At 40.1% G+C, this 25,532-nt stretch overlaps 1 protein-coding gene across 1 annotated transcript in view; it reads right to left on the bottom strand.

The window, feature by feature from the left end:
* Positions 1 to 18,137, bottom strand: part of LOC108801721 (neuronal migration protein doublecortin-like) — a 32,612-nt gene extending 14,475 nt beyond the window's left edge. The window contains exons 1-2 of the mRNA XM_018573629.1: positions 18,053 to 18,137; positions 11,414 to 11,797 (exon numbers count right to left, since the gene is read on the bottom strand). Coding sequence (XP_018429131.1) covers positions 11,414 to 11,777 — 364 coding nt within the window. The 5' untranslated portion in view covers positions 11,778 to 11,797; positions 18,053 to 18,137. The remainder of the gene's footprint in view (positions 1 to 11,413; positions 11,798 to 18,052) is intronic.
* Between the last annotated feature and the right edge of the window lie 7,395 nt (positions 18,138 to 25,532).

Raw genomic sequence — 25,532 nt, 5'->3', positions numbered from 1 at the left:
CATGGGGGGGGGGGAGTTGATTGTGTTAGCTGACAGGCCAAGGATTATAGTGCCAGTCTACATCACAGCAAAAGCCGGGGAGCTAGGGAGGTGGCGTGAGCTGATGAGGCCAGAAATTAGAAGGCAATGTCCCTTTGCACAGAGTCACCTGCTGCAGGGACCAGTCTGTATGTGCTTTATTCTGGATATGGCTGTTGTGGATGATCCTCGTACTTACATTTACATCATAAATATCAATGCTACCACACATACATAGTAGTTGCCTCGCATATGCCAGGTATTGGCACTATTTTGGGTTATCCCAAATAGTCTATACTATACTATCCCCCAGTGGACCTGGCGTTAAGTAACTGCTGTTGATCTCCTCTAACTTGCAGTGATCTTTTCTGATACCGGCAATTAGCTCCCAGCACAGGAAGTCTTCCATCGTTAACAACGTATTTGTGGCTCCTATATTTTACATGATCTACTGAAGGGTTTGTACTTATCCACTTCCTGGTGCCAGGATCAAACCTCGTTCAACAACTCAGAGGAACGTCAAGCATGCAAAAAATGTTGTACATCTGAACAAGTGATGCTCTTTGGCCATTACTTTTTTACATAAGCATAGCAGTGCAAAACAGAGAAGCTCCCACAGCATTGTTTTAGGCAATGTCTAGCCCTTTATCAAGCTAGGAGCACCCTATGTCATAAAATACAAACATGTTTGTTCCCACCTTTTGTACTATACTTCTCCTTTAGGGTGCCTTTCTAAATGAATGGCACCACAATGCCCCACACAGAGTTGCATGTGTTACAACTGTGGTAAATTAGCACATAGGTCTGAAGAAGGCCTAAAGGCTAACAACATTTTAGTTTCAGTTCAGCGAACAACTCAATCCAGAAACCTACACCAGATTGGGTGGCATTCAGCCTCCCTGCATTCTTAAAAGTAGCCAGTGTTTGCACTCAGGCCTATGAAGAACCCAGTAACCTTGGCTCTCTGCACCCTGACATTGCGTTCCCTTGCCACCCAGCACCACTATTATAACCTTCTATATTATTATTTTGAACATGCAATCTCTATATCAATAATTTATTGGCAACAAATAAAGCATATTTTACTAATGCTAGCCAATAAACATTGTTGTCTTGGTCAATGTTGCCAATGACCTTAGTGGAACCTCTTTAAGGAGCAAATCCAGGCAACAAGGTAAAGCTTCCAATGAGCTACTAATGCAATTCAGTAAACACAGCAACTATACTAAAATCAGAAAGTTCACTCAATTTACCTTATTGTGAGTTTTTTAAATCTCTGCAGAATAATCACATTTACTTCTATACACAGTGAGTAAATGGGTAGTAGGAGTGTTCCTGAAACTTGCATAGTTTAGGTTTCAATGTGATTGGGGCAAAGTCTTTTTTCCATGTAAAAGCCAAACAAAACATCTCTGAATGGGTATTCCAACATCACCAATTGGTATGTTTCAGAATCACCAGATAAAAAAAAAAGAGTGGGGGGACTGGTGCATGTAAAAAACTTAACTAGTAATCAGGTAGGGTGTACTCTATGTATCTATCTCAAGGGTTTATTTTTAAACTGGATTGTACCTTTATTATTAATACAGTATCTGGACACATGTATACCTTGTTCACACTATGTTTGATGCTTCTAAGGCCTTCACACCAAGCACGGAGCAGAGCAGAGCAGTTGCAGACCGGATCAAAACTGTGTCCAATGTATTCCAATGGTATTTTTGCTCCAGTTCACATCGCAGCGTGCAGTTCCAGAGCAGGTGAAAAAACTGCAGCAGGCCCTATTTTACCTGCTCTGGAACTGCAAACGCATCAAAAACGCATGCAAATGCCTGGAACACACTGAAAGCCCATGTTAAACTAAAAAAAATAAAAAATTTTTTTTTTCTTTTATACCAAAAACGGCCCGGAACGCATCAAAAACGCAGCAAAAATGCGGCACAACCCACTGCACTGCGTGTGCAGAAACCTGAGCAGATCTGCTCTGAATTTGGTGTGAAAAAGGCCTCAATAGTATGAGCAGTATTCCCCTGCAGCTGAACTATAACAAACGGTAGGTTTCAACTCCTTACTGTTTAGTGAACTTGAGCCACGAGAGAGCAATTTTTTTTTGATATGCAGTATTTGAACGCCTTTCTCTGCAAACTGCAAAATGATGGTGAGCCAGAACTGTTAAAGAGAAGTGGGTATGTTGCGCTTACCAAGCGCAACATACCCACTTCTCTTTAAAGCACTTAAACACACATTGTTGCGGCTGGTGTTTTAAATCCGACTCCTAGCGCAAACTAAGTTGTTTTGAATAGAGCCAGAACTGTTAGTCAGGACATTTTGGAAATCTCCTGTACTCCAGTACTCAACGAATCTAAATTAAAATTCAATCTGTACATGAAAAACTCCACAAATCCCAACCCCCCTATGGCTACTACTAGTCTATACTAGAAAGATACAATAATATAAAGTTATCATGCCATGCTCAAATGTGATACATATACCTTTCTGTGATAGAAAGGTATACAAATTGGTGGGTGCATTTCCGATTTGAGGTGGAGGGATTTGTATTTACATTTTACGTATTACCCCAAAAATCTATTTTGACTACAGTACTACACAGCAACCTGTTTTTTTAGGACAAAATCACTGTAGCCAGCTAGTATGATCCTCCATCAATCCTACAGCTAAGATATGATACAGTTATTGCTTGAGCAGCAAGTAGGGTTGTCTTATAAAAATGCCCATCCCAATTCTGGAAATTTCATTTGAGGAATAAAGAAAATTAATAATAGTTCTCTTGCTTGTATGAACTATAGCAAGCAATTAACTTTCCTCTTATGTTTTCTGTTAGTGCTGCAAAAATCAGAATTTTAAGAACCTTTTCTCTGCTATCTTTTAAAAATCAATTGCTCCGTGTTCCTGTCAAAATGTTGCTATGTTTGATTAAGCAGCAACATTTATACTGGCACCACTTCTCTCTCAGTACAGTATTAAGTGTACATTCAGAATATGCTTATGCTGCAGTGTATTTTCATATTGTTAGAAAGGGCTGGATGAGCACACCAGCTCACAAATGTTGGAGATATTCATCTGCCTAACATGTAGTTCATATTTTGGTATTTCTTCCAAAAGTACTATAAAATAAGTTTTCACTGTACTATTGAAAATATAGCTCAGTGTTAGAGATTACATTTAGATTACAACAATAAAAAAAATCTGTCATCCTAGGGGTAGAAGGGTCACCTATCAGGCTAAAAAGTTTACAGGCCAGTTACCACTGGCTAATATCATTACTTTACTCCTAAAAAGACAATGGGGTCTATTTACTAAGCTGCCTTAGGCAGCCGAGTGAATAACCGACCCGAAGTGAAGTGAGCCAAACGCTGTTCGGCTATTCACTTCTGGCATGCATGGCTGATTTCAGCCGTACACCGACTAAAATCAGCCGTACATCGGCTTGCTGCGGCTGGGTTCGGGTCAGCCAAACATGCTCAGCATGTTCGGCCAACCAGAAGTGCAGAAGGAGTTCGACTCAGCCGATCCAACATCTGGATCGGCTGAGCCGAAACTCTGGCAGTCTCAGCTATTCTGCCCGGTACCTCTGTGGTACAGAGCAGAATAGAAAAAAGTTGAAAAAGTAAAATAGAAAATGATTGGGCGGAACTAGCAGTGACAGCTAGCCACGCCCAACTGTTTCTATTGGCCGAGCGGTTCTGCTGCCGTCAGAATAAAAACAAACAAACACCATAGGAATGCATAGCTAGATTCCTATTGGCTATTTCACTTTGCAATAGCCAATAGCAAACTAGCTATTGCACCCGCCCTATGCTGTTGTCAATCACCAGAGGGGACCTGATGGAGAACTGCATCAGGTCGACCCTTTGGCTCGACTGAGCCGCTCGGCCAACTTCGGGAGCTGTACGGGCTATAGTGAATAGCCCGTACAGAAGCCCTTCGGTTCTACTGAACCGAAGGGGTCCTGGGGCCGAAGCTAGCCGAAGGATCAGCTGAAGCTACGGCTAGATCCTTCGGCAGATTAGTGAATAGACACCAATGTCTCAGCAATTGGTATTGCTTTTTTCTAGTTTTATTGGCGTAAGGATGGGATGGGTTACAACTAATCTGAGGAAACCTGGACATTGTTTTTGATACAAAACTATTCCACCTATTCCTGTAAATAAACTTATGAATACCCAGCTCATATTTATTACTTTTTATCATAAGGCAGTAAATGATATTGTCGCAGAAACCCAATCCTAATTGAGCTCTTACCATATTGTACTTAAAATCAGCTGTATTTATATACTCTCAGAAACTGATACATCAACATTTCTGTCTATTGAAACTTCTGGACCGATATAGAAACAAAGAACATCATGACGTATAAGAACTGTGTGAGACGCACAGCCCAACCAATCACAACTTCCTAGTTCTATGAAGAAGATGGTTATTTTTATGTTCAATGTTTTAATCTCATTTTTCAATGAGATTTAAAAGTAGCACAGTTGAACAAGACAGACAGGTAGTCCAAGATTGTACATCAGTCAGCAATCTTCAGTCAGCAATATCAAAAAGCACAATGATGAAAAATGACAAACCAGGTTTCTCTTCCTGAACATTGCAGTACATGTGGATTGTCATCCATCCTGGCCTTGCTGGACACCAACAGAAAGAAAAAGGAAACAAAATATAGGATACAAACACCGATAGTAATGGTACCAGGTATCCTTGACAGAATAATTTGCAATTTGTCACTTGGGTATAAATGTCTGGAGAATTTGATTTTAGAAATTGCCAAATCTGTGACCAGTCTTAAGCTTCCACTGATGTTCCTAAATCTTCTACCCATTTGGAAATACACTATATTGCCAAAAGTATTGCGACGCCTGCCTCTACACAAATATGAACTTTAATGGCATCCCAGTCTTAGTCCGTAGGGTTCAATATTGAGTTGGCCCACCCTTTGCAGCTATAACAACTTCAACTCTTCTGGGAAAGCGTCCACAAGGTTTAGGAGTGTGTCTATGGGAATGTTTGACCATTTTGCCAGAAGCGCATTTGTGAGGTCAGGTACTGATGTTGGACGAGAAGGCCGGGTTTGCAGTCTCCGCTCTAATTCAACCCAAAAGTGTTCTATTGGGTTGAGGTCAGGACTCTCTGCAGGCCAGTCAAGTTCCTCCACCCCAAACCCACTCATCCATGTCTTTATGGACCTTGCTTTGTGCACTGGTGCACAGTCATGTTGGAACAGGAAGGGGCCATCCCCAAACTGTTCTCACAAAGTTGGGAGCATGAAATTGTCCAAAATGTCTTGGTATGCTGATGCCTCAAGAAATCCCTTCACTGGAACTAAGGGGCCAAGCCCAACCCCTGAAAAACAACCACACAACATAATCCCCCCTCCACCAATCTTTACACTTGGCACAATGCAGTCAGGCAAGTACCGTTCTCCTGGCAACCGCCAAACCCAGACACGTCCATTGGATTGCCAGACAGAGAAGATGCGTCACTCCAGAAAACACGTGTCCAGTTCTCTAGAGTCCAGTGACAGCGTGCTTTAGACCACTGCATCCGACGCTCTGCATTGCATTTGGTGATGTAAGGCTTGGATGCAGCTGCTTGGCCATGGAAACCCATTCCATGAAGCTCTCTCCGCACTGTTGTTGTGCCAATCTGAAGGCCACACGAAGTTGGCGACAGTTGATGACTTCTGCGCACTGTGTGCTTCAGCATGTGCTGACCCTGCTTTGTCATTTTACGTGGCCTATCACTTCGTGGCTGAGTTGCTGTTGTTCCCAGTTGCTTCCACTTTGTTATAATACCAATAACAGTTGACTGTGGAATATATAATAGCAAGGAAATTTCAAGGAACACCTGAATCCAATGATTTGGGGGGTGTCCCAATACTTTTGGAAATATAATGTATATAACAGTAGGATGGAAATTTCCAGATTTAGGAAAAAGTATGAGAGTGATACCTTGTCCCTCATGTGCAGGTCATTTAAGTATTTGGCTTCAAATGAGGGAGGTGAGGAGGGAGGAGGTAGTGTTGGTAGTTTGCATCAGGATGTATTTAACTTGCAATTATCTAAAAAGCTTTGAACTGAGAGTTAAAATTCCTCCTGGAAAGTGGTAAAGCTCTTAATTCTCTTAATATAGTGTATAGCTGGTGTAGGCGAGTGATACCTGAGGAGAACCAGGCTTTAAAGCTTTGTATGCTTTTTAGACCTGGAAGAAATAATAGCTTGTAAAGGTAGGTAAGAAGAGATTAGAGCTCCTGTGTATTTATTTCCACTATTTTAAGAGAATGGGATGTGATAGGTTTTATAAATGTTTTTTCTTTATTTGGGGAAAATGGAACGTAAATTATCAGTGCAGAGAGGATGGAGATCTAGTGGCTCCAAACTGACCATAAACATGGTTTCATAAGTGGAATTATATTTTATTGAGTTAGGTTGGAAGATCTGATAATTTATGAATATTATGGAATGAGGTACTTCCTGGCCCCCAGACAGTTTCTGTAAGTAAGTCATCAGTTTGGGTATTCTTGGGGGTTGATTAACTAAAGGCAAATAGGCTGTTCATTTTTCAAGGGAATTCGTACTTTGCATGGGATGTTTCCATTAGGTTGGTGAATGTGGTGAAATTTCACTTTGCAAAGAATACCCAATCATATGAAAGGAAAATAAAAAAATATATATTTTTGCTTGTATGTAGTAGAATGCAAATTCCCTTGCAAAGTTAACAACCTATTTGCCTTAAGTAAATCAACTTCTTGGTTTCTTGTTTGCCCAGAGGAATTGATGAATTTCTCTTTGTACAATTCTGAGGGCGTGAGGAGGGTTGTGAACAGGAAGGACTCTAACTGCATATAATAGCTAAGGAAGATGTATAATTTTGATAGCTGCTATACGTTGGAACCAGGACTTCCAGATATTGAGTAGGTCTTTACATTTCACAGTGATGTGCTTTATAAATGTGCTAGCACTCCGCTATTTTCAGTAATACTGAAGCCATTCGAGCACTATTACATATATGTTGAATTTTTAGGTAAAACAATGCTGGTAGGAGAGCCTGGTCATGCGACTTGTCAAAGTTTTATGATCAGTTACCCTGCAATCTTGGGGCTCTCTCTGCTGTGCCAAGCAGAGAGAACTCCGTGGGGCTCCTCCAGCTACATACCACAACCTTCATTTTATAAATGAGCCATAAAATGTGGAGACATGGTCGCTGTGTGTGTAGTGCATCAATGTATAATAGTGTACGGTGAGTGATATTCACCATTATAAATGAGCCCCTAAGGTAATAAAAGAGATTGGAGATCTGCCAAATTAATGTGTTATTCTAAGAACTGTACAAAGGACAGGAGGACATTAATGGTGTATTGTGTTGTTTACAGTAAAAGTGACTAAGCTGTTGATTGCCTTACTATATAAGGTAATGATTGCAAAATCAATAAGAGAATTAAAAAAACACTTTCCTCACAACTGTTAGTAGTGTTATAATAACTAAAAGAGAGGAGGAAATACCATGGTATTGATACAATGTGTATGTTGGGTCAGGAAATAACATTTTCCACATTTGCAGTTGTATAGGTCATACTTTTGCTCTGCCTTCCTGAGAACCAACATTGCTGCATTTATAAAATGTTGAACTTTATAGGCATGGGTCTATTTTCCACCTTGTCTTCTATGTCTTTTTCAGCCATAACCAATAACATTCTAAATGCTATTTCTCTGGTTTAAAAGCATGAACCAATGTGTTTTTGGTTGCTATAGGAAGCACAGACACGTGTCCCCTGCTCTGCTTTATCAGACCTATTGAATACATAATAGTGGTACAGGAATCCATATTTTTTTTTAAACCTCTCCATTAAAATATATGTTATAACTTAATTTGCTTCAGATAAACCCTATTTAAACATCTGATACTTCACCCTGGGGACCTGGGGAGTCAGCTGCTGTGTCAGCAGTACACAAATTAATGGCCAGAGAGGCACCTGGGCCCTCTGGCCAGTAACAGATTAAGACTCAGGGAAAATCTTTCCCATATGAATCTCCGTAAGTGTTTGTTAGTAAAAGGGCCATTTGTGCAAGAAAATGTATTACAGCAAATGGGGGACATAACCGTCTTTCAGGTTTGTTGAGCTTTTCTAATAATCTAAACTGAAAAACTACTAATCTAGTTATAAATTGCCCATGGACATAGCATAAATGTTAGCCATTCCTTAACAATTTCAGCTTATCAGATTGAAATATATCTTTAGACCTCAGCAAACACAGACAACCCAAAGACTGACCCCTGTCTACAACTGTGCCTTGAGATCTAATGGTAATTAAAGAGAAGGTAAAATCGAGGCTCTGGACCCAGTTTTCTAGGTGGTTGGTGGAGTGTTTATGTTTTGGCCCAATGGCCTGGGTAAGGCAGCTACCCACAACAACTGGGTTCGCTCGGAATCCAGGGGTCACCCAGTTTGTAAAAAAAATAGGTAGTGGGTGTATTCAATAGACAGCTTTGCCTGGAAAGCTGTCTATTGATGACACCCACTGACTACCCATTTTGGCTTTGAAAAACAAGCACAAGCTCTTGAGTTAAATAAGTAAATGTGCCGAGCTCCAACAATGATCAGATATAAAGAGTATAAAAAAACAGTGACTCAAACAAATGGTGGCTCATTGTTGGAGCTCGGCACATTTACTTATTTTTTTTTCACGTATACACACTCACAGTGGGTGTACATTCTAGTGCCTTGTAGCTGTTAGCTTGCTTATTGGCGCAGTTCATTTTCTATATTTAAGCTCTTAAATTAATATACTTTTAAATTTGTTCAATGAATTGCTTAAACACTGATAAAGGGGATTGTTGAGCCCCCAAAACATGTCCTAGATTCTTAAAGTGTGTATTTGGTGCTCACCTGCTGTTTGAATGCAAACTGTGTTCTAATAGTAGGTACATAATTAGCAGGCAAATGTAACCACTTTTGACCAATTTCTAATTGCAAGGCAACAGGGTAGACCTAGCCAACCTACCACCAACACTTTATATCCTTTCACAGTGTTGTCAGAAACTGTTGGGGGTAAGTTCAATTTGTTTGCTTGGTTGTTTTTACAATCATAAATGAAAGTGGTTGAAATTGCCGGCTTGGCCAGCATAGTATTGTATTTTTTCTGTTTTAGTTATTGCAGTATGTAGATAAAGCTGAAGTTGAGCTGAGCATAACAATGAGAAAAAACTTCTAGACCCTCTGACAGCATCTTTATTGCTGTCTGTGACTTATTTTCCCAGTGACCATTGCACCGCTTATTTCCTGCATTGGCTCACAGAGACAGTTCACAGACAGAAGGACAAACCTGAAATTTGAAGTCATACAGGGTTATTCACGAAAGGGTGAAGAGTTTGGAGAAGACAGGAGAAGTGAACAGTCTAGGACAACATAGTTTAACTGGAACATGAGCTGAATTGGAGAATTTTTCCAAATCAGCTATGTTGTTCTAGATTGTTCACTTCTCCTGCCTTCTCCAAACTCTTCACCCTTTTGTGAATAACCCTGATAGAGAAATTGATTTGCACAATTTGTGTTTAAGTGTATGTAAACTCTAAAGCTGGCCATACACCTTACAATTATCTGCAGATTTTCTGTGGTCAGATGGAAAAGGTGCCACAGATTCCTCCATCTACACTTAACTGTGTGGATGGAGTAATCTCCACCTGGGTCAATCTGTTGCACTTTTTCCATCTGACCACAGAAAATCTGCAGATAATTGTAAGGTGTATGGGCACCTTTACAATGATTTTATCCTATTTGCTTCCTTTTGGTCTGTTAAAAAAACAATTGAAAGCATTTTGTATTATATCTGTTTACTAAGTGCAAACAAACGTATTTGTTGGTCCTGCCAGAAATCCAGTGCTGTTCTGTGCATTTTGCCGTGTTATCTCAAACAATCTTATCAGTTCCCTCAAAGAATGAAAAAAGAAAATGATTGCAGCCACTACATCGTAGGACTGGTAAGCTGCAATATATTACATTTTTGTCCTTGGTTTACATACACTTTAACATTTAAGCAGATGGTTCCCACAACTTGCATTGTGGTGGAGTTAGCTAAATATTCAGTGTGGAAGGCCCTGGCGGATTCCCTTCTATCTAAAACATAAAAATGTTGCATCACTTTTAAAACGTATCTAAGTGCAAAACCAATAATTGATTACTGCTTACCAGTCCTTAGATGTACAGTAGTGGCTGTTTTAGTTTTCTTTTTTTCAGGCTTTTTTTCCTGTATTTTCATCAGGTGATCCTGCCAGTAACATACTTGCTGTCCTAGGGTGACAAGCTCACTCACTGTACTGTATGTATAAAGGAGCAGCATTGTCAGTAGGTGTAAGCTGCTCACCTGAGTGTTTTCTAGCTCACAAAAGATTGATGGAAAAACTGATAACATTACAAGAGAATTCAGTAAAGTGTACAGAAGCTACAAGGGCACTGGAATTCTGACAGGACCAGTATTTACAGAAAATGTTCTTAGCATAAAGAAAATGTAATAAAATGAAAAAAATGCAGCTACCACATCTAAGGGCTGGCAAGCTAAATATATATTGTATGCTGCAGGGAAATATATTGTCCTTACAAATATTTTTTCTATTTATTTTTGACTGTTATAATTATCAATAGAAAACAAAATGTTGTATCAGAACACTTACCTAGTTTTTTTTTGTTGTTTTGTTTTTTAGAATAGTCCCTATTTCATGACTACTGAAGGAGTGGAGATTTTTCAAGGCTGACTGCAACCAATCATACAGCATGTTATTTTAGACTGCAAATTGCTGGATGTTATAATACAGATTGCAGAAGTGATTCCTCTAGAGAGGCAGAAGTTCTTACCATGGGACTGCATTATTTTATTTGACGACTAGAGATTGCTGGACTAAAATAATATTGTGAAAGATGTAACAGAAGTAACAGATCTACCACTGGGACTATTTATTGTGTCTGAGAAGATCACATGCTCAGCAAAATGTTTTAGCGTGCATCAAAGGGTAGTATACTGCAGGTTTCCAGAGAAGAGCTGATGTACAAGTACAGTTTGTAAAAAGAACATAATGCAAATGAGGAACTTGGAGGTTTTGAATGATGAAATGTAATTCTTTGCTTGTATGAAATAAAATCCCCACATGCTGAGTTTAATTCATACATGTCATTTTTGCTCTGATTGGTGTTAGGGGAACTAATCCAAGTAACAGGCTTCTGATGAGTGTCGACTGTAAAAGCAATTTGTCATTTGACAAGAAATTCAAGCGACCTCATGAGGTTACATGGTAACTGAACATTCTGTAAATCTTATAAATCCAGCTGCTGTAGAAATAGAAATATGTATTTTAAAATGAGAATAAAGACTACAAGATAGTAACCTACCTTCCTCTAGTTCATCCATGCTAGTAATCTTGATTGTTCCATCAATGGTGTAGATGTAGCGTACACCTTGGGGCAAGTTAATGTTATCAGAGAGAGACCTGGTCAAGTCAGCCAACAGGGCATCAAAACTTCTAAAGCGGTCAGCAGAGACAGCATATACTATCCCCTTGAAGTATCGATCGCCGTTGCGGTAGAAGCGGACCTTTTTGGCTTTCTTTTCATTACTGAGGGCCTGCAAGGTACGGGTTCTGTAAAAACTGCAGTGAGCACTGTGTGTAGGACTGGGCAAGCCATTCATCCGAGATGTTTTTGCATTCCTCGAAGTCTTATCCCGCTCATCAAAGTGTCCAAAATCGAGCTCCATGTCTTAGTTCCTCTGGAGACCTAGAAGAGGCAATCATGCAGAGATGACAATGTTACTTCCATGTCTTATCCAGAGAAACTAACAAACAGGGCAATCCCCATGTAACATTAATAATTCCTTTTACTTGTTACCAGCACATTCTCATGTTGCTCAGAGATGGTGAATAATTGATACTGGAAAGTGGCTGAATTGAGGCATGCTTAAATGCAAGGATTGCTAATTGAGGCAAACAGCAGCCTAAACACCTGAGCCCATACAAAGCCAAGAGGGTATATGAACCTTGAAGATGAATTAGTTTAGCTTATTGAAGGAAAGGTGACTTTGTCTAGTTTTTTTCCACTTACACAGGGGGATACAAGATTGGAGGAAAACTCTAGAGGAAAACCAAAAAAATTATACTTGTACATAGTGTATGTAGAAGGACTCATCTGTATGACTGTCTGCAGTTTTGTCTCTCTCTTTCGAATAAAAAAAAAAAAAGAATATAATGCATATTCTCCTAGGTACACATAGTGAGTTGATGCAGGATTTTATAGAAAAACAAAAGTTGTCTTTGCTTTTTTTTGTGTCTATTTCAGGGCTACTCAGTGTGCCAAGGAAATCTGATCACACTCTGCACGTATCATACTCTGCATGGCTATCTCTTTGCCCCCATTTTTCTCTAAAAACAAGACAGGGAAAAGATGGGGCTTCATATAAAGGTGGCCTTAGAGATTACACTGGTGCCACACACAAAATATTATAATTTCGTTTTTTTTACAAAAGTGCATATCTATATGCATAGCAGCCACCTTTGATGCTGCTCTTATTTCATGGGAACTATTGCCTATCAGTCTTATGCCACTGATGGAGTTTTCCCCAGAAGAACTATTGGCCTGCCGCTAGCATTATAGGCATCTTGATCACTGAGAAAACAAAAACAAGAGGCGCCCCTTGTTTTTGTTTTCTCATCAGATATTACAGTCTCCCTGACTGATGTGGGGCAGCGACATGTAGAACTTCTGCATATATATTTCTCCAGTGGAGTGGTCATCTCTGGCGCTATTGGCTTTTATTTTCACTGCCTGACCATGTCCAAATCTAAAGACTCAGGCAGCAGTCGTCCACTATCTATGATACAAGGAGTTGGACCAATGCTTAGAAACACTAGTTTCCTGGCCCTTTTACTGATGTAATGGTTGCCTCTCTGAGTTGGTGATCTGTAACATATGTGCATATCAGAAGTTCTGACTTCACTTGCTGCATGCTGTGCCAAAATCATAGACAGAAAGGCAGCAGAAAAACGGTCAGCGATGACAGTCAACTTATCCCAGTACAGTTGTCCTTTAACAAATAATATTTAGTGAGTCACAGTAAACTTCCTACAATTTTACAACATGCTGAAATATCTCTTACAGCTTTTAAGAATCACACTCTTTTCTGCTATGAACATAGACCAATCCTCTGAGCAAAAAAGTAGGAGAAAAAGTTGCATTAGGTTAACCAGACCTGTTTCATATCGAAATGAATAAAATACGAGCCATAAGCATAATGGTGAAGGACTGCAATAAACCCGGATAGCAGGCGACAGGGCAATTCCTAGTGTTCAAGTGTTTTTAAAGTTGTCAGCATTTTAAAATATATTTCAGGTGGCTGCCTAATCTTCCTTTTTAAAATGCGGCTTTCATAGGACAATGGCACACTACAATTACTTAGTTTTAGATGTTCCCTTGTTGATTAATGCTAACCTTTAAATACCAACATACTGTAATGTGAATAGAAATATTGCAAGGTAAAATAATGATCAGATCTGAAACATATCAATGATTAAAACCTGGAGATGTCCCTGGAAGTTAGGGACAGGTGGCATCTACATCATGGACAGGCCTTGTTTAAAGACTAGCCAGCACGATTTGAGAAAGGCACTCCTACTTCTTCATCATTACGCTGACAGCTGGCAGCATGTGTTAAATGCTGGGAATGTAATGTGCATGCCAAATTTCTGTGTCATCAGGTTAAACAAAGAGAGGAATAATGAAAATATTATAACATTTATGTCATGTTATAATGTTAGGGTACATAGACAGTTTACAAAATGTAACTGTTACAGGGTAACATTGTCTGTTGATAATGTAGAAAAATATCAGGTGCTCCTCACTCACAGAGCCCTAAGAGAAAACACACACCCTGTCATCTTATTCCAGTTCTGTTAGTTATAGCAGAGGTGTGACTGCAGGCCTTACAACTCGTTTCTTATTCGTTTTTCCTTAACCTTCACTTTATTTTGAAATTTGTCTATAAAAATGCTTATGGCTAGAGCATTTTTTAGCATTTCCCATGACTCATCACCATGAATCTGTTTTATCTTACTCGAGCCGCCACATTTCCTAAATATAAAAGACACTCCTCGTACATGTGGCATGATGTCATCTATTTGATTCTGCCGCAGCCTGAGCCCACACAAAAGAATCAGTTGCCATGGTTGAGGGATGCAACAAGAAAGGCAATTATCACATGGCAGACTCTGCCAGTAGTATGACCGGAGGCAAAGCTGGCAATCCAAGCGTCGTGTGAGGGAGGATGTTCAAATAGGATTAAAGGACCGTCTAAGCTTAACATGACAATGTAAAAATGTAGATTATGTAACTACATGGCTAATTTCAGAAGAGAAATATAATGCCTCGCACTAATCATTCTATGGATATTTAAAATTGCCAGGGGAATTGGTTTTCAGTGGAAAAAATATAAAAAATATATCCAGATATATCCAGATCATGGTATATCTGTAGCAAATAAATCAAAGCAACTGGACTTGCTGTATTTTTCTTAAAGATGTTTCACTAGACATCCGACCAGCTTTCTCAATTCAGAATGACTTGTACAAAAGATCTCTGGGAATAAATATGGAAATATGGCAAGTGTTTTTGTACAAGTCATTCTGAAATGAGAAAGCTGGTCGGATGTCCATTGAAATGTCCTCAAGAAAAATACAGCAAGTCCAGTTGCTTTAATTTATTTGCTACAGATATACCATGATCTGGATGAATGAGAACCTTCACAGACATAAGCCATTAAGCAAGATTTGCAAAAACATAGATGGCATCGAGGTTATAAAGAGAACTCTGTGGCATGCACTGCCATGTCAGTACAGGCAATGCAGATGGGACAGCTTCTCCATCAGTTGAAAGGAAGGGGGCCAAGCTGATACTTTAATGGTCCCTATTCTTCCTTAGTCTATCTCTATGACAATGGATCTCAGATATACTTTGTGAGTTCTAAGGCATGAGATGCATGGGTGACTTTTGTTTAGATGGTCATACTTAATCAGTGAGCTTTGAAACGAAAAATAACAGATATTATATAATCATAAATGGCCTTATATATCAACATGTGTTGAATAACAACTAGGACAACTTTTTCACAGCAACACATCAGACCTGCCCTGAAAGCTTGCAATTCATTGGCAGCTGTGCCTAAATAACTTCATAGGATGTCTGAATTTTACAAAAATACATTAAATGAGCCCTGCTGTGTGTATGAATAAGACAAATATTAAGATAAATGGCCAAATCATTTGCTACGGAAAATGGAATTAGCTTTGATGACAAGAGGATATGGAGCCAAAGTACAAATAAGACACAGTACACCATGTGGGAATATACTGAAACAAAGTTGCCATGGTTCATGACCTCTCTTTAGGATGAGATAATTTTACAATGCCAATTTAAAATTTTCCTGTGTTAGTCAAAAAAAATAGTTGCCATTTGGCACATTTTCAAAACGAATCAACTGCAAAGTGGAGCAACCTGTTTTGTAATCTGTAATTTAGGAATCAACCTCTCCCACTTTACTAGGTAAACCTTCACAAGTAGCCAATCAGGAAATCATGAATCAGATGCAGGATCCAAGGGACTTTGTCTGTTTATTGGTTGTTGATGCCAGACCTGATGGTTGCATTATCTCAGAAACTGCTGACTTGGGATTTTTTTTACACACTACAGTGTCTAGTGCTTAGAGAGAATGGTGAAAAAAAATAAAAAAAACATCTAGTAAGCAGCATTGCTGGGGTTAAAACCTTGTGGTGAAAAGTAAGGCCAGATGAGAATGGCTAGACTAGTCCAAGGTGATAGAACAACCCCCCTACTCAATTAGCCTCTCTTTGCTGCACTGGAGTACAAGGGGGCATAAAAAAACACAACAATTTGATCAATGAAAGCAGAAGACCATGCCTGGTTAGCTAAGAACAGGGAATTGAAGCTACAGTGGGCACATGATCAACAAATCCCAATTTCTTCTGCAACATGCAGATGGTGAGGTCAGAATATGGTGTGCATATCCTGTAGCCATGGATACATACTGTCTTGTGTGAGGAGATCAGGCAGTTGGTTGTAGTGTTTGGGGAATGTTTTCTCAGCACATATTAAGTGATTAATTTTGCCCCTTAATGCCAGTTGAGCATCATTCAAATGCCACCACATAACTGAGAATTATGATTGACCATATGTACTTCTATATGGGTCCTAGATAAGTGTACCTAATAAATTGTCCACTATGAACATGCACGTTTTAGTGCCTACACCCTAAGGTGGCAATATACTTTGCAAGTAGGGAGGGGAAAGTGTTTAAGAAATACATAAGGAATGCGGCTGAGTGAACCTAAATGTAATTGAACCTTAGCCCATCATGATCTTGTTCCCTTTCTTATGCTGTTATTTCTATTGCTGGGGATCAACAAACTTTTAAATATCTGCACCTCCTCCCAGTTTTAATAATATGTAGATCAGGGAAATCCAGTTTGAATCTGAACCTTACCAGCCATGTTATCTCATAAAAATGAGAAATTATATTATCCAAATGATATGTTCAAGTATAGAAATATAAGCAACTACACACACATTTGTGCAGAGAAATATCTTTTAAGACAATATACCTATTCTGAATACACTTCCTTGGATGGTATTTAAACTAGAATCATCCAGAAAATGCATACCTATAAAATTTGCTATCAGTACGTGACAGCAAGCAACAAAGGATTATTGATCAGCTTCTAGACAAGCTAACCGTCGTCCACATGTTCAGTCTCACGCCCACAGTACCCAATTTAAAAAAATTACTTCTTTGTGCCAAAGAGTCTAACACAATAGCACGGTGCAGTCAGGATGGAAATATCTGTTCTAAAAACGAGCACTTTTATCAAATGGCTTTACATCAGTCCTGTGTATTGTTCAAAGGCACTATATCTCTACTATCCATCCTAGACATCATGCTGCAGAGAATGGGTGGAACATGAGAACCTGGTAATATATTTCTACAGCACAGCTGCAACACTGTATGTAGCAATGGAAAGGAAGGGGTTAACTTCATGACAATTGGCCTCTCCCATTTCTCTACATTCTGCATGTTTTATAGAATATATATGTCAGCCTAGCATTCTTCACCTCTGGCTGTACGGCACCGGGGGATGTATTATTACAATACTATGTAGCAGAGCTAAGAAATGGAATCCACACCTCTTAACGTAACGCCCAGCTCATTGTCTGAATAAATTTAAATTTCTAGGAAACAAATGCTATACTATACCTGCTTTTCATTAACATTCTCTTTCCCTAATATGCTAACTGAGCATGCTTTGATTTTTACTTTCCTAAGCCATTGCCTTTTTTCTTTGCTATATATTTAAAAGATTAACCTGTTATTCATGTAAGAGTTCATATTACATATTGCTTTTTTACCTAACAGATGATATATTGCTATTTTGATTTCATGATTCATCAAATATTAGTGGACAGCATACAACACCATGTTACATATCAATGAAAAAGATTTAATCTGCAGAATATAGGTACAGATCTACATTTACAGCTTTACATGCATCCACCAAGCCCTCTGTTACCGTAACAACCGCTCAGTATGAGATAAGCAGCACAGCAATCCACTTGCTGTCTGTCACCTATGTGACACAGCAGGCGATGCCCCCCCTGGACCACTCCTATGATAACATTTTACATCCACAATAATTGTAGTACATGGTTCAAATTCTATCCATTAACGCCTAGTCGTATTAGTTGGTTGTCAATGCGCATAGCCGCAACCAATGCTACAATGAATAATTATTACTAGAAATGATATGCTTAGATTTAAAAAATAATCTGGCTGTATGTTAGTGAGTGAAAAGTGGTCTCAGTAAGCACATAGTTTATTCTACATAATTTCCAAAACTATTCTTTGTAATATGCCAAGCACTGAATTTAGAATGAATAGGCTAACACATGCATTACTGGAAAGCAGCTACTCACCGTGCTGCCACTGGTACAAGCTGAGGATGCTGTTGGAATGATGGCTATTTCCAATCTGCCTTTGTTATCTGAGCTCCCAGCCAAAGGATTCCTGCCAGTGTGTGTGTCTGCTCCTAGGTCCTAGTGCCTAAAATGAGACGCTCCTCCTGCAATGATTTAACCCCTTTTCTGATTGCTTCTGTAAGCACCTAGCAGTTTGTGATTAATTAATTAATTCAGCAAATAAAAAGGATTTGATCCTTTTATATATTTGCAGCATTTAGACTTCAGTAAAACCAGTGCATAGTGTTTTTTTTTTACTTCTTTAAATGCGCCATTACCCAATGTGATTAGAAAGCCTTACCCAGCTTGGATGTTAATTTGGACAACCCCAACTTTGGTTATACATAGAAAAAGACACATTAGATCCCTGTGTAAATGAGATGTCCTCTTGGCTTTTTGATATCCCAACGGACATCAGGCACCCTGCAATTCTAAGACACCCCATTCTTGGCCCGACTAAAAGCAAATTAGGAAAGAACCCACCTGTCACAAGCTATAAAACAGTTCACTTAAGGGATGCACCAATATCATTTTTTCCAGGCCGAGTACAAATACCAATACCCTCAGGTACACGCCAATACCAATTACTGATACCTTTTTTTAGCATCATGTGACAGTTTTTCTAAAACAATGCAGACTAATGATTTTAGGCCAGTGGTGGAGCACCAGGGCGCAATCACAGCTGCAACCGCTGCAACCCTGGTAAGTTCTGCTACTGACTCCAAGCTGTAGAGGAACTACAAATCCCAGCAAAATATTATACAGCAATGCAGAATACCACCAGCTATAGAGAACTACACATACAGTACATTATACAGCAATGCAGTAAGGCACTGGCTGTAAAGGACTACAAATCCCAGCAATACATTATGTAGCAATACAGAATATCATCAGCTATAAAGGAAAACAAATCCCAACAATCCATTATACAGCAATGCAGAATAATATAAATCTACATACTCTTTGTTGCTCACCAGTGCTTTGTAGCATCTCAGGAGGCTGTGCGGGGTCTGACAGGGCTGTGTGCAGTCTCACCACGGCTGTGTGTCGTCTCACTAGAGCTGTGTGGGTCACACCAGAGCTGTGTGGGTCACACCAGGGCTGTGCGGGGTCTGACCAGGGTTGTGCACAGTCCAACCAGGGCTGTGCGTTGTTTCCCCAGGGCTTTGCGCAGTCTCGCCAGGGCTGTGTGCGGTCTCACTAGGGCTGTGCGGGGTCTCAGAAGAGTGTGCGGGGTCTCACCAGGGCTGTGTGTGATCTCACCATGGCTGTTCGGTCCCACCATGGCTGTACGGGTCACACAAGGGCTGTGCGGTTCCTGGAGGATTTGCGGGGTCTCACCAGGGCGGCTTTCTGGTCTCACCAGGGCTGCGTTCGGGTCTCACCAGGGCTGTGTGCAGGTCTCACCAGGGCTGGGTTTACCAGGGTGCAGGTCTCACCAGGGTTTGGTACAAGTACTTGTGAAAATGATACTAGTATGCATTGCTGTATAATGTATTGCTGGGATCTTAGTCCTTTATAGCTGATGGTATTATTCTGCATTGCTGTATAATGTATTGTTTTGATTTGTAGTCTTTTTTTGCTGTAGTATTCTGCATTGCTGTATAATGTATTGCTGGGATTTGTAGTCCCTCAACAGCTTGGAGTCAGTGACAGAACTACCAGGGTCACAGTAGTCCTTGGCACTCCACCATTGTCCCTAAATTATTAGTCTGTATTGTTTTAGAAAAACTGTCACATGACACTAAGGTATTGGTAATTGGTATCAGCAAGTACTTGAGGAAAATTATCGGTACTCATATTCGGTCTTGAAAAAATTGTATCGGTGCATTCCTAATTAGAATATATTTATTTCACCAAAATCTTGTAGTAGATATGTGCACAGTAATTCAAAACTTTCACTAGTTATTTAAACAAGATAAACACCAGCCAGCTTTTATTTTTAAAAAAATGTATATTGTATTTTTTTGACAAAAAAGTATCTAAAATATAGTCGTGACTACATGCACAGAATTTAAACACTTTCACTAGGCCACTTTTTCAAGCGGACACTCACCAGTCAGCTTTTATTTAATTATTTATTATTGATATTTAGAAAGTGCCGACAATTTACGCAGTGCTTTACATAATGGACATTTACATCAGTCCCTGCCCTCAAGGAGCTTATAATCCAAGGTCTCTATCTCACATGCATACATATTGGGCTAATATAGGCAGGAGCCCATTAACCTTCCAGCATGTCTTTGGAGTTTGGGAGGAAACTGGAGTACCCAGAGGAAACCCATGCATGCACAGGGAGAACATGCAAACTCCTTTTAATCAGAAATGTCAAAAATAAGGTTTATTTATTTTACTGAAAAACCCCAAAATATTTATTGACTACATGCACAGTTTTTAGACACTTTCACCAGACCACTTTTTCAACAGGACTCATACCCGCCAGGTTTTAATCTAAAAAAATCAGCAATAGAGTACTATTTACTACAAAAAGCCCTAAAACATTTTAGTTAGTATGTGCACAGTATGTAGACACTTTCAATAGGCTTTATTTTCAACATGACCCACACCAGCCAGCTTTTAATTAAAAAGATCACCTGAGTGCAATAATTTCACTGAACAAAAAGCCCACAAAAGATTGCAGTGTATGTGCACAGTATTAAATTACTTTTACTAGGCCCCATTTTGAACAGATGAGACAGTAGCCTGTTTTTAATTAAAACAAAAAATATTACAGTGTATTTATTTAATTGAAAAAGCCTGCCATAATATTGCAGTGACACATGCACATTATTTAAAGAAGAACTCCAGGAATGATAAAAACTGCTACACTACAAGAGTTAATTGCTTGTTTTGGTCTAGTGGATGGAATAAACCAGATATACTCACCTAATCCTCAGTCCTGCTGGGCTGCTAGACCAGTCCCCGTTGCCTCTTACTCTGGGCTACAGCAGTCTAAGGAGCACTGATGTCATCATGTCTAATGCAGGTCCATTGACTTACATTAGACATGAGGACACAGAGAGACATTCCACAGCTAGAGTAGAGGGGAGAGAGGTAAGTGCTGATCATCATGAGATCAAGGATCAGGTCAGTATATCTGCTTTATTCCATCCCCTAGACCAAAATGAGCCCTTAAGCCTTACAGGTTGCCCCACTGCAAGGGTAAGTTTTGAAAATGTATTTCTCCTTTAAATCCCCTTTTTTAAATCTTCCTGAAAGTAAAAAACAAATATAAAAGTGAAATAAAAAAACTGGGTGGGAATGGGGATCCAGCCTCTAAACAGAAACTGACTGTCCAATACACAGTATCTCTGTGACTTAATGTATATACAGACATCGTCGGCAATCTGTCATCTGTCCCTAAGCTGTCCAACTCACAGTATGTCGGTGGTGTGATGTAAATAAAGATGTTTTCAGCAATCACCAGCAGCACCTATCTCTCCCTGCAAACACTCTGTGAACTTTCCCTAACTACTCTATGTCTCTTCCAATGCACACTGAACAAAGGCTGCTGAGAACCGCTTTAATATGAAGGGGGCTGGCACATTGGAAAACCTTCATGATTAACCATTTTTAAGCCATCTGTCCACAGTTTAGAGGTCAGAAAGTGCATTGCTGGTAACTCGTTGCTGTAGATGCAAATGGCTGCATTAGTTTGTCATTTTCTTAAATTAAAAAGTTCCTGGGTTCAGGTTAAACTCATGGTCGACCTGAACCTGAAGCTCATCCCTAGTATTAATATATTCTCTGTGGGTCATGAACTTAGCAAGGTTTGATGTATCAATACTTTCAGGACTTCTTGTGGAAGGTGCTCCTTCACCATTGCTGGAGGTGTTGTTATCTAATACCTGATGTTTAGGTGTTGGAGGAAAACAGAGTGACAGATGGGTTTAATTGAGGTGACGTTTTGACAGGTGGAGGTGGTTTGGTGGTGTGGATCTCGAGAAACGTGTGGCTGGTCTCAAAAGCTTTTGAATTGATTTAGTGAACTGGACTCAAAAGGGTCTGCGATGGCACATGAGCTTCTGCATAGGATCTTTGAGTAACTTGAGAGGCAGAGAACTAGATGATGTAACTGGGTGACCTGTGCATTTAATTGCTTCAGCTTCTTCTGCTGGTGAATGTACTGTGGTTTGGTGTACAGGTTTTGAAGTGTCCTGTGGAATGGTGTTGACATTGATCTGGCTTAGGGTAAGGTGCAAGGTCCATCTCACAGGGTCATCAGAGGCTGTCAAAAGGGGATGATTAACGAACTCTGGGCAAAATTTTTATTAACCCTTCCAGTGGGGCTACCCCCACAGTGTAACATTTATTAATGTCCTCCTGTGACCCAAAACGTAACATATAGCGGCTATTTCCCACTATATGCTGACAGCACAGAGCTGCGCTGCAGGCGGAACGGATCCCGACAATATTGTCAGGATCCACCCAATTGTCTAATTGACAGCTGGCTCTGCCTCCCTAAAAGTGAAGAGTGAAATACACTCATCCGGCTCTAACTATTAGGATGAGTGTATTTCACTCATCCTATAATTCTCCTTTAATATGAATAGACGTCTTCATTCTGCATCAATTCTCACTACATTCATTTATGGTTAGTGTGAAAATAATTTGGATTGCTGCAGAAGAAAGTTACACAAAATAATATTTTTTTGAAATGATGACTTTTAGAGTCAGATGAAAAGAAGTAAATACATAAAAAATTTCTTCCAGTAAACTCTAATACTGATGTGGACATGCGCTGCCAACTGATCATTGCTCTATGTTAGATAATTGATAATGTTGATAATGTTCAATCTGCTGTGAAACAGAGAATGCAGTCATAGTTATATGATGTTTTGCATGGGCCATAGAATTCCACACCGACTTTTCTTTTATACCAGGGAGACATTGTACCATAAAATAGAAGTATGGCAATAATTGAAATTCATGGAAAAAGAAAAGCTGTAAATCTGTCTCACAGCTAAGGTCTTGTGACAGGATTCTGTGACTGGTATTGTACAAGGTTGTGGAAGTGTCAGGTGTAGGAGATGTCGGTTGTGCCCACACTAGTATCTTGATATTGGAATTTGGTGGGGGAAACAGAAAAATAAAGATGTTCTATTCATTGCTCAAATTGTGTATAAACATGGGTGAAGTGGTGAAGCATTCAATCTTTGTTGCTCTCTGACAGATTTTACAGGCATACCTAGAAGAATTACAGGTTTACTGGTACCTATTTAGCTGACATATATATATATAAATGACATCAGGCTAGCTGGTGAGTGTGCTGGGAAATGTTTGATTTTGTACTGTGTAAAGCCCTTCCATGTGCACCTTACTTAAAAGCTAGTTATGAATTGATGAGCGCATTTGTCATTTGTTTCACTTGTTAGATTTGGTGTTGGGACACAATGGGGGCTTCAGCTGCCATTGTGATGTGCTGGGCTTCTGGTGCATCCCTGTGTCTTTAATGTGGATTGGGCTACCTCCTGGTGAACCTGCACCCAATTCATCCTTTGCTATATATACAGTATATGCTCCAAGATGGAGGTGTGGCATCTACATATTTTGCAAAAGTTGTGCAACTAAAACCTCTGTTTTTACCCCTAATAGTTAAGCAGTATAATTTTGTGCAGGGAAATTGTTGCCTTTGTGCCGTGTACAGCCCTTCCATGTGCACCTTGCTTTAAAGCTAGTTATGAATTGATGGGTGAGTTTGCCATTTTTTTCACAAGATGCCCACCTGTGTCTGCTCCTGCACCACCTGCCCAGGTTCTCTGTAGCCACCAGTAGGATCCTTCCTGCATCTTAAGTCTTTTATCTTGTGACTTTTCCTGCAACTTTGCCCACACTATAAAGTCCTTCTGCTCTCACTACACTTAGTGAAGTTCTACCTGCTAGCTGATTTCTTGATATGCTCAGTACAGCACCTGCATCTTTGCCTAAACTTTGAAGCACTTTGGACCTTACTACCTCTGGGCACTTTTAATGCAGTTCCAGATGTCAGCTTGCAGTCAACTTGCTTAGTTCAGTGCACTCATCTGCTGCTGCATCAGTTCAAAGTGGCCCTTGATGCCCTTAGAGTTGGAAGAACATCCAGCCCTGTGTCAAAATGCTGCAGATTACCAGCAATCAAGTACCATAACTATTAACAAAAATGTATCTTATTCATGTATCACTCGGCTGTAGATCCTCAAATTATCTCTGGATTCATGCTGACACTATCCTTCCTTCTGGAGGGTGACTACTTTTGTTCCCCATGGTCCCTGTGTGTGTTGTAAAGTAGTCACCGCTCCAAGCTCACTCTTGAGATGGACTACAATCTCATGTTTAGTTTAAAAATTTGTAGGGATGCACCAATAAAGTTTTTTGGGTATTGAGTATGAGTACCAATATTTATCTTTCAGTACTTGCCGATGCCAGGTAGTGGTACTTCCGCTTGCATGGAGCCTGCTTCCCGGCCAATCAGCATCGAGACGGCTAAACAGCATGGAGTCGGCTTGCTCGGACCATCAGGAAGTCGGATCATTACCTGCTGCCTGGCTTCCTGATTGGTCGCCAGCTTCATGTTCCCTCATGGCACTTCTTGAGGGATTTCCTCTGACCGAAAGTTCTGGTATCAAATACTTGGCATCAGCACTGATACCGATACTAGTATCGGTGCATCCCTACTAATTTGTTTTGAGATTGTAGTCCACCACAAGAGCGTGTGTGTAGCCATGGCTACTTTAGGGTCTGTTCAGACCATCTCCAGTACGTTTCACCATGGTTAGCTGCTGGAACTCACTGGAGCGCATACTCTAAGGCTCCCTGCATTCTGGGGTGGTAGGGGGGCAGTACGATCGCCAGCGTTGAGTTCCAGTGCGATCGCTAAAAAAAAACACTATTTGTTGTAGTCGCACTGGACCGGAATGCTGGCATTGCATTGCCACACGCTTTTGTGCGGGCAATACCACTGCAGGCCCCTTCCCGTCTCGGAATGCAGGGAGCCTTAGTCCCCATTCACACCTAGGCGTTAGCGTTTCTGCGCATTTTTGCACGACTTTAGCACGTTTTAATGCGTTTTCCCACTAAATACATGCGTGTTTTGGACACGTTTCGGCTTATGGGTGTATTGAGCGTTGTCCAATGAAAAGAAGTCCTGTCCATTACATAATTCCTGTTCCTGTTTGTGGTTATCCTCAAGAAATAGGAGAAGACCGTGGAGATGTACTCATCCAGAGCACACTTGGTAGAGGTAAAACCTATCATGCTTCTGCCTCTGTGAGTCATGCATGTGGCTTGCAATGCATTATGGGATTTGTAGTTTCAGCACAGCTGGAGAGCCAAGGTTGCTAACCCTAACCCTGGCCTAGTCAGATTGCAACATGTGTGTTGAGCCTGGTTCCTCTCCCCCAAATAAACTTGCCAAGACCTGTCTAGATAGCTATATGCATATGCAGAATCCAAATGACAA

This window comes from Nanorana parkeri, unplaced genomic scaffold (assembly GCF_000935625.1).
Source record: "Nanorana parkeri isolate BGI_ZX_2015 unplaced genomic scaffold, ASM93562v1 scaffold2461, whole genome shotgun sequence".
In the NCBI taxonomy this organism is placed as follows: Eukaryota; Metazoa; Chordata; class Amphibia; order Anura; family Dicroglossidae; genus Nanorana; species Nanorana parkeri.
This window is presented reverse-complemented; position numbering and strand designations above follow the sequence as displayed.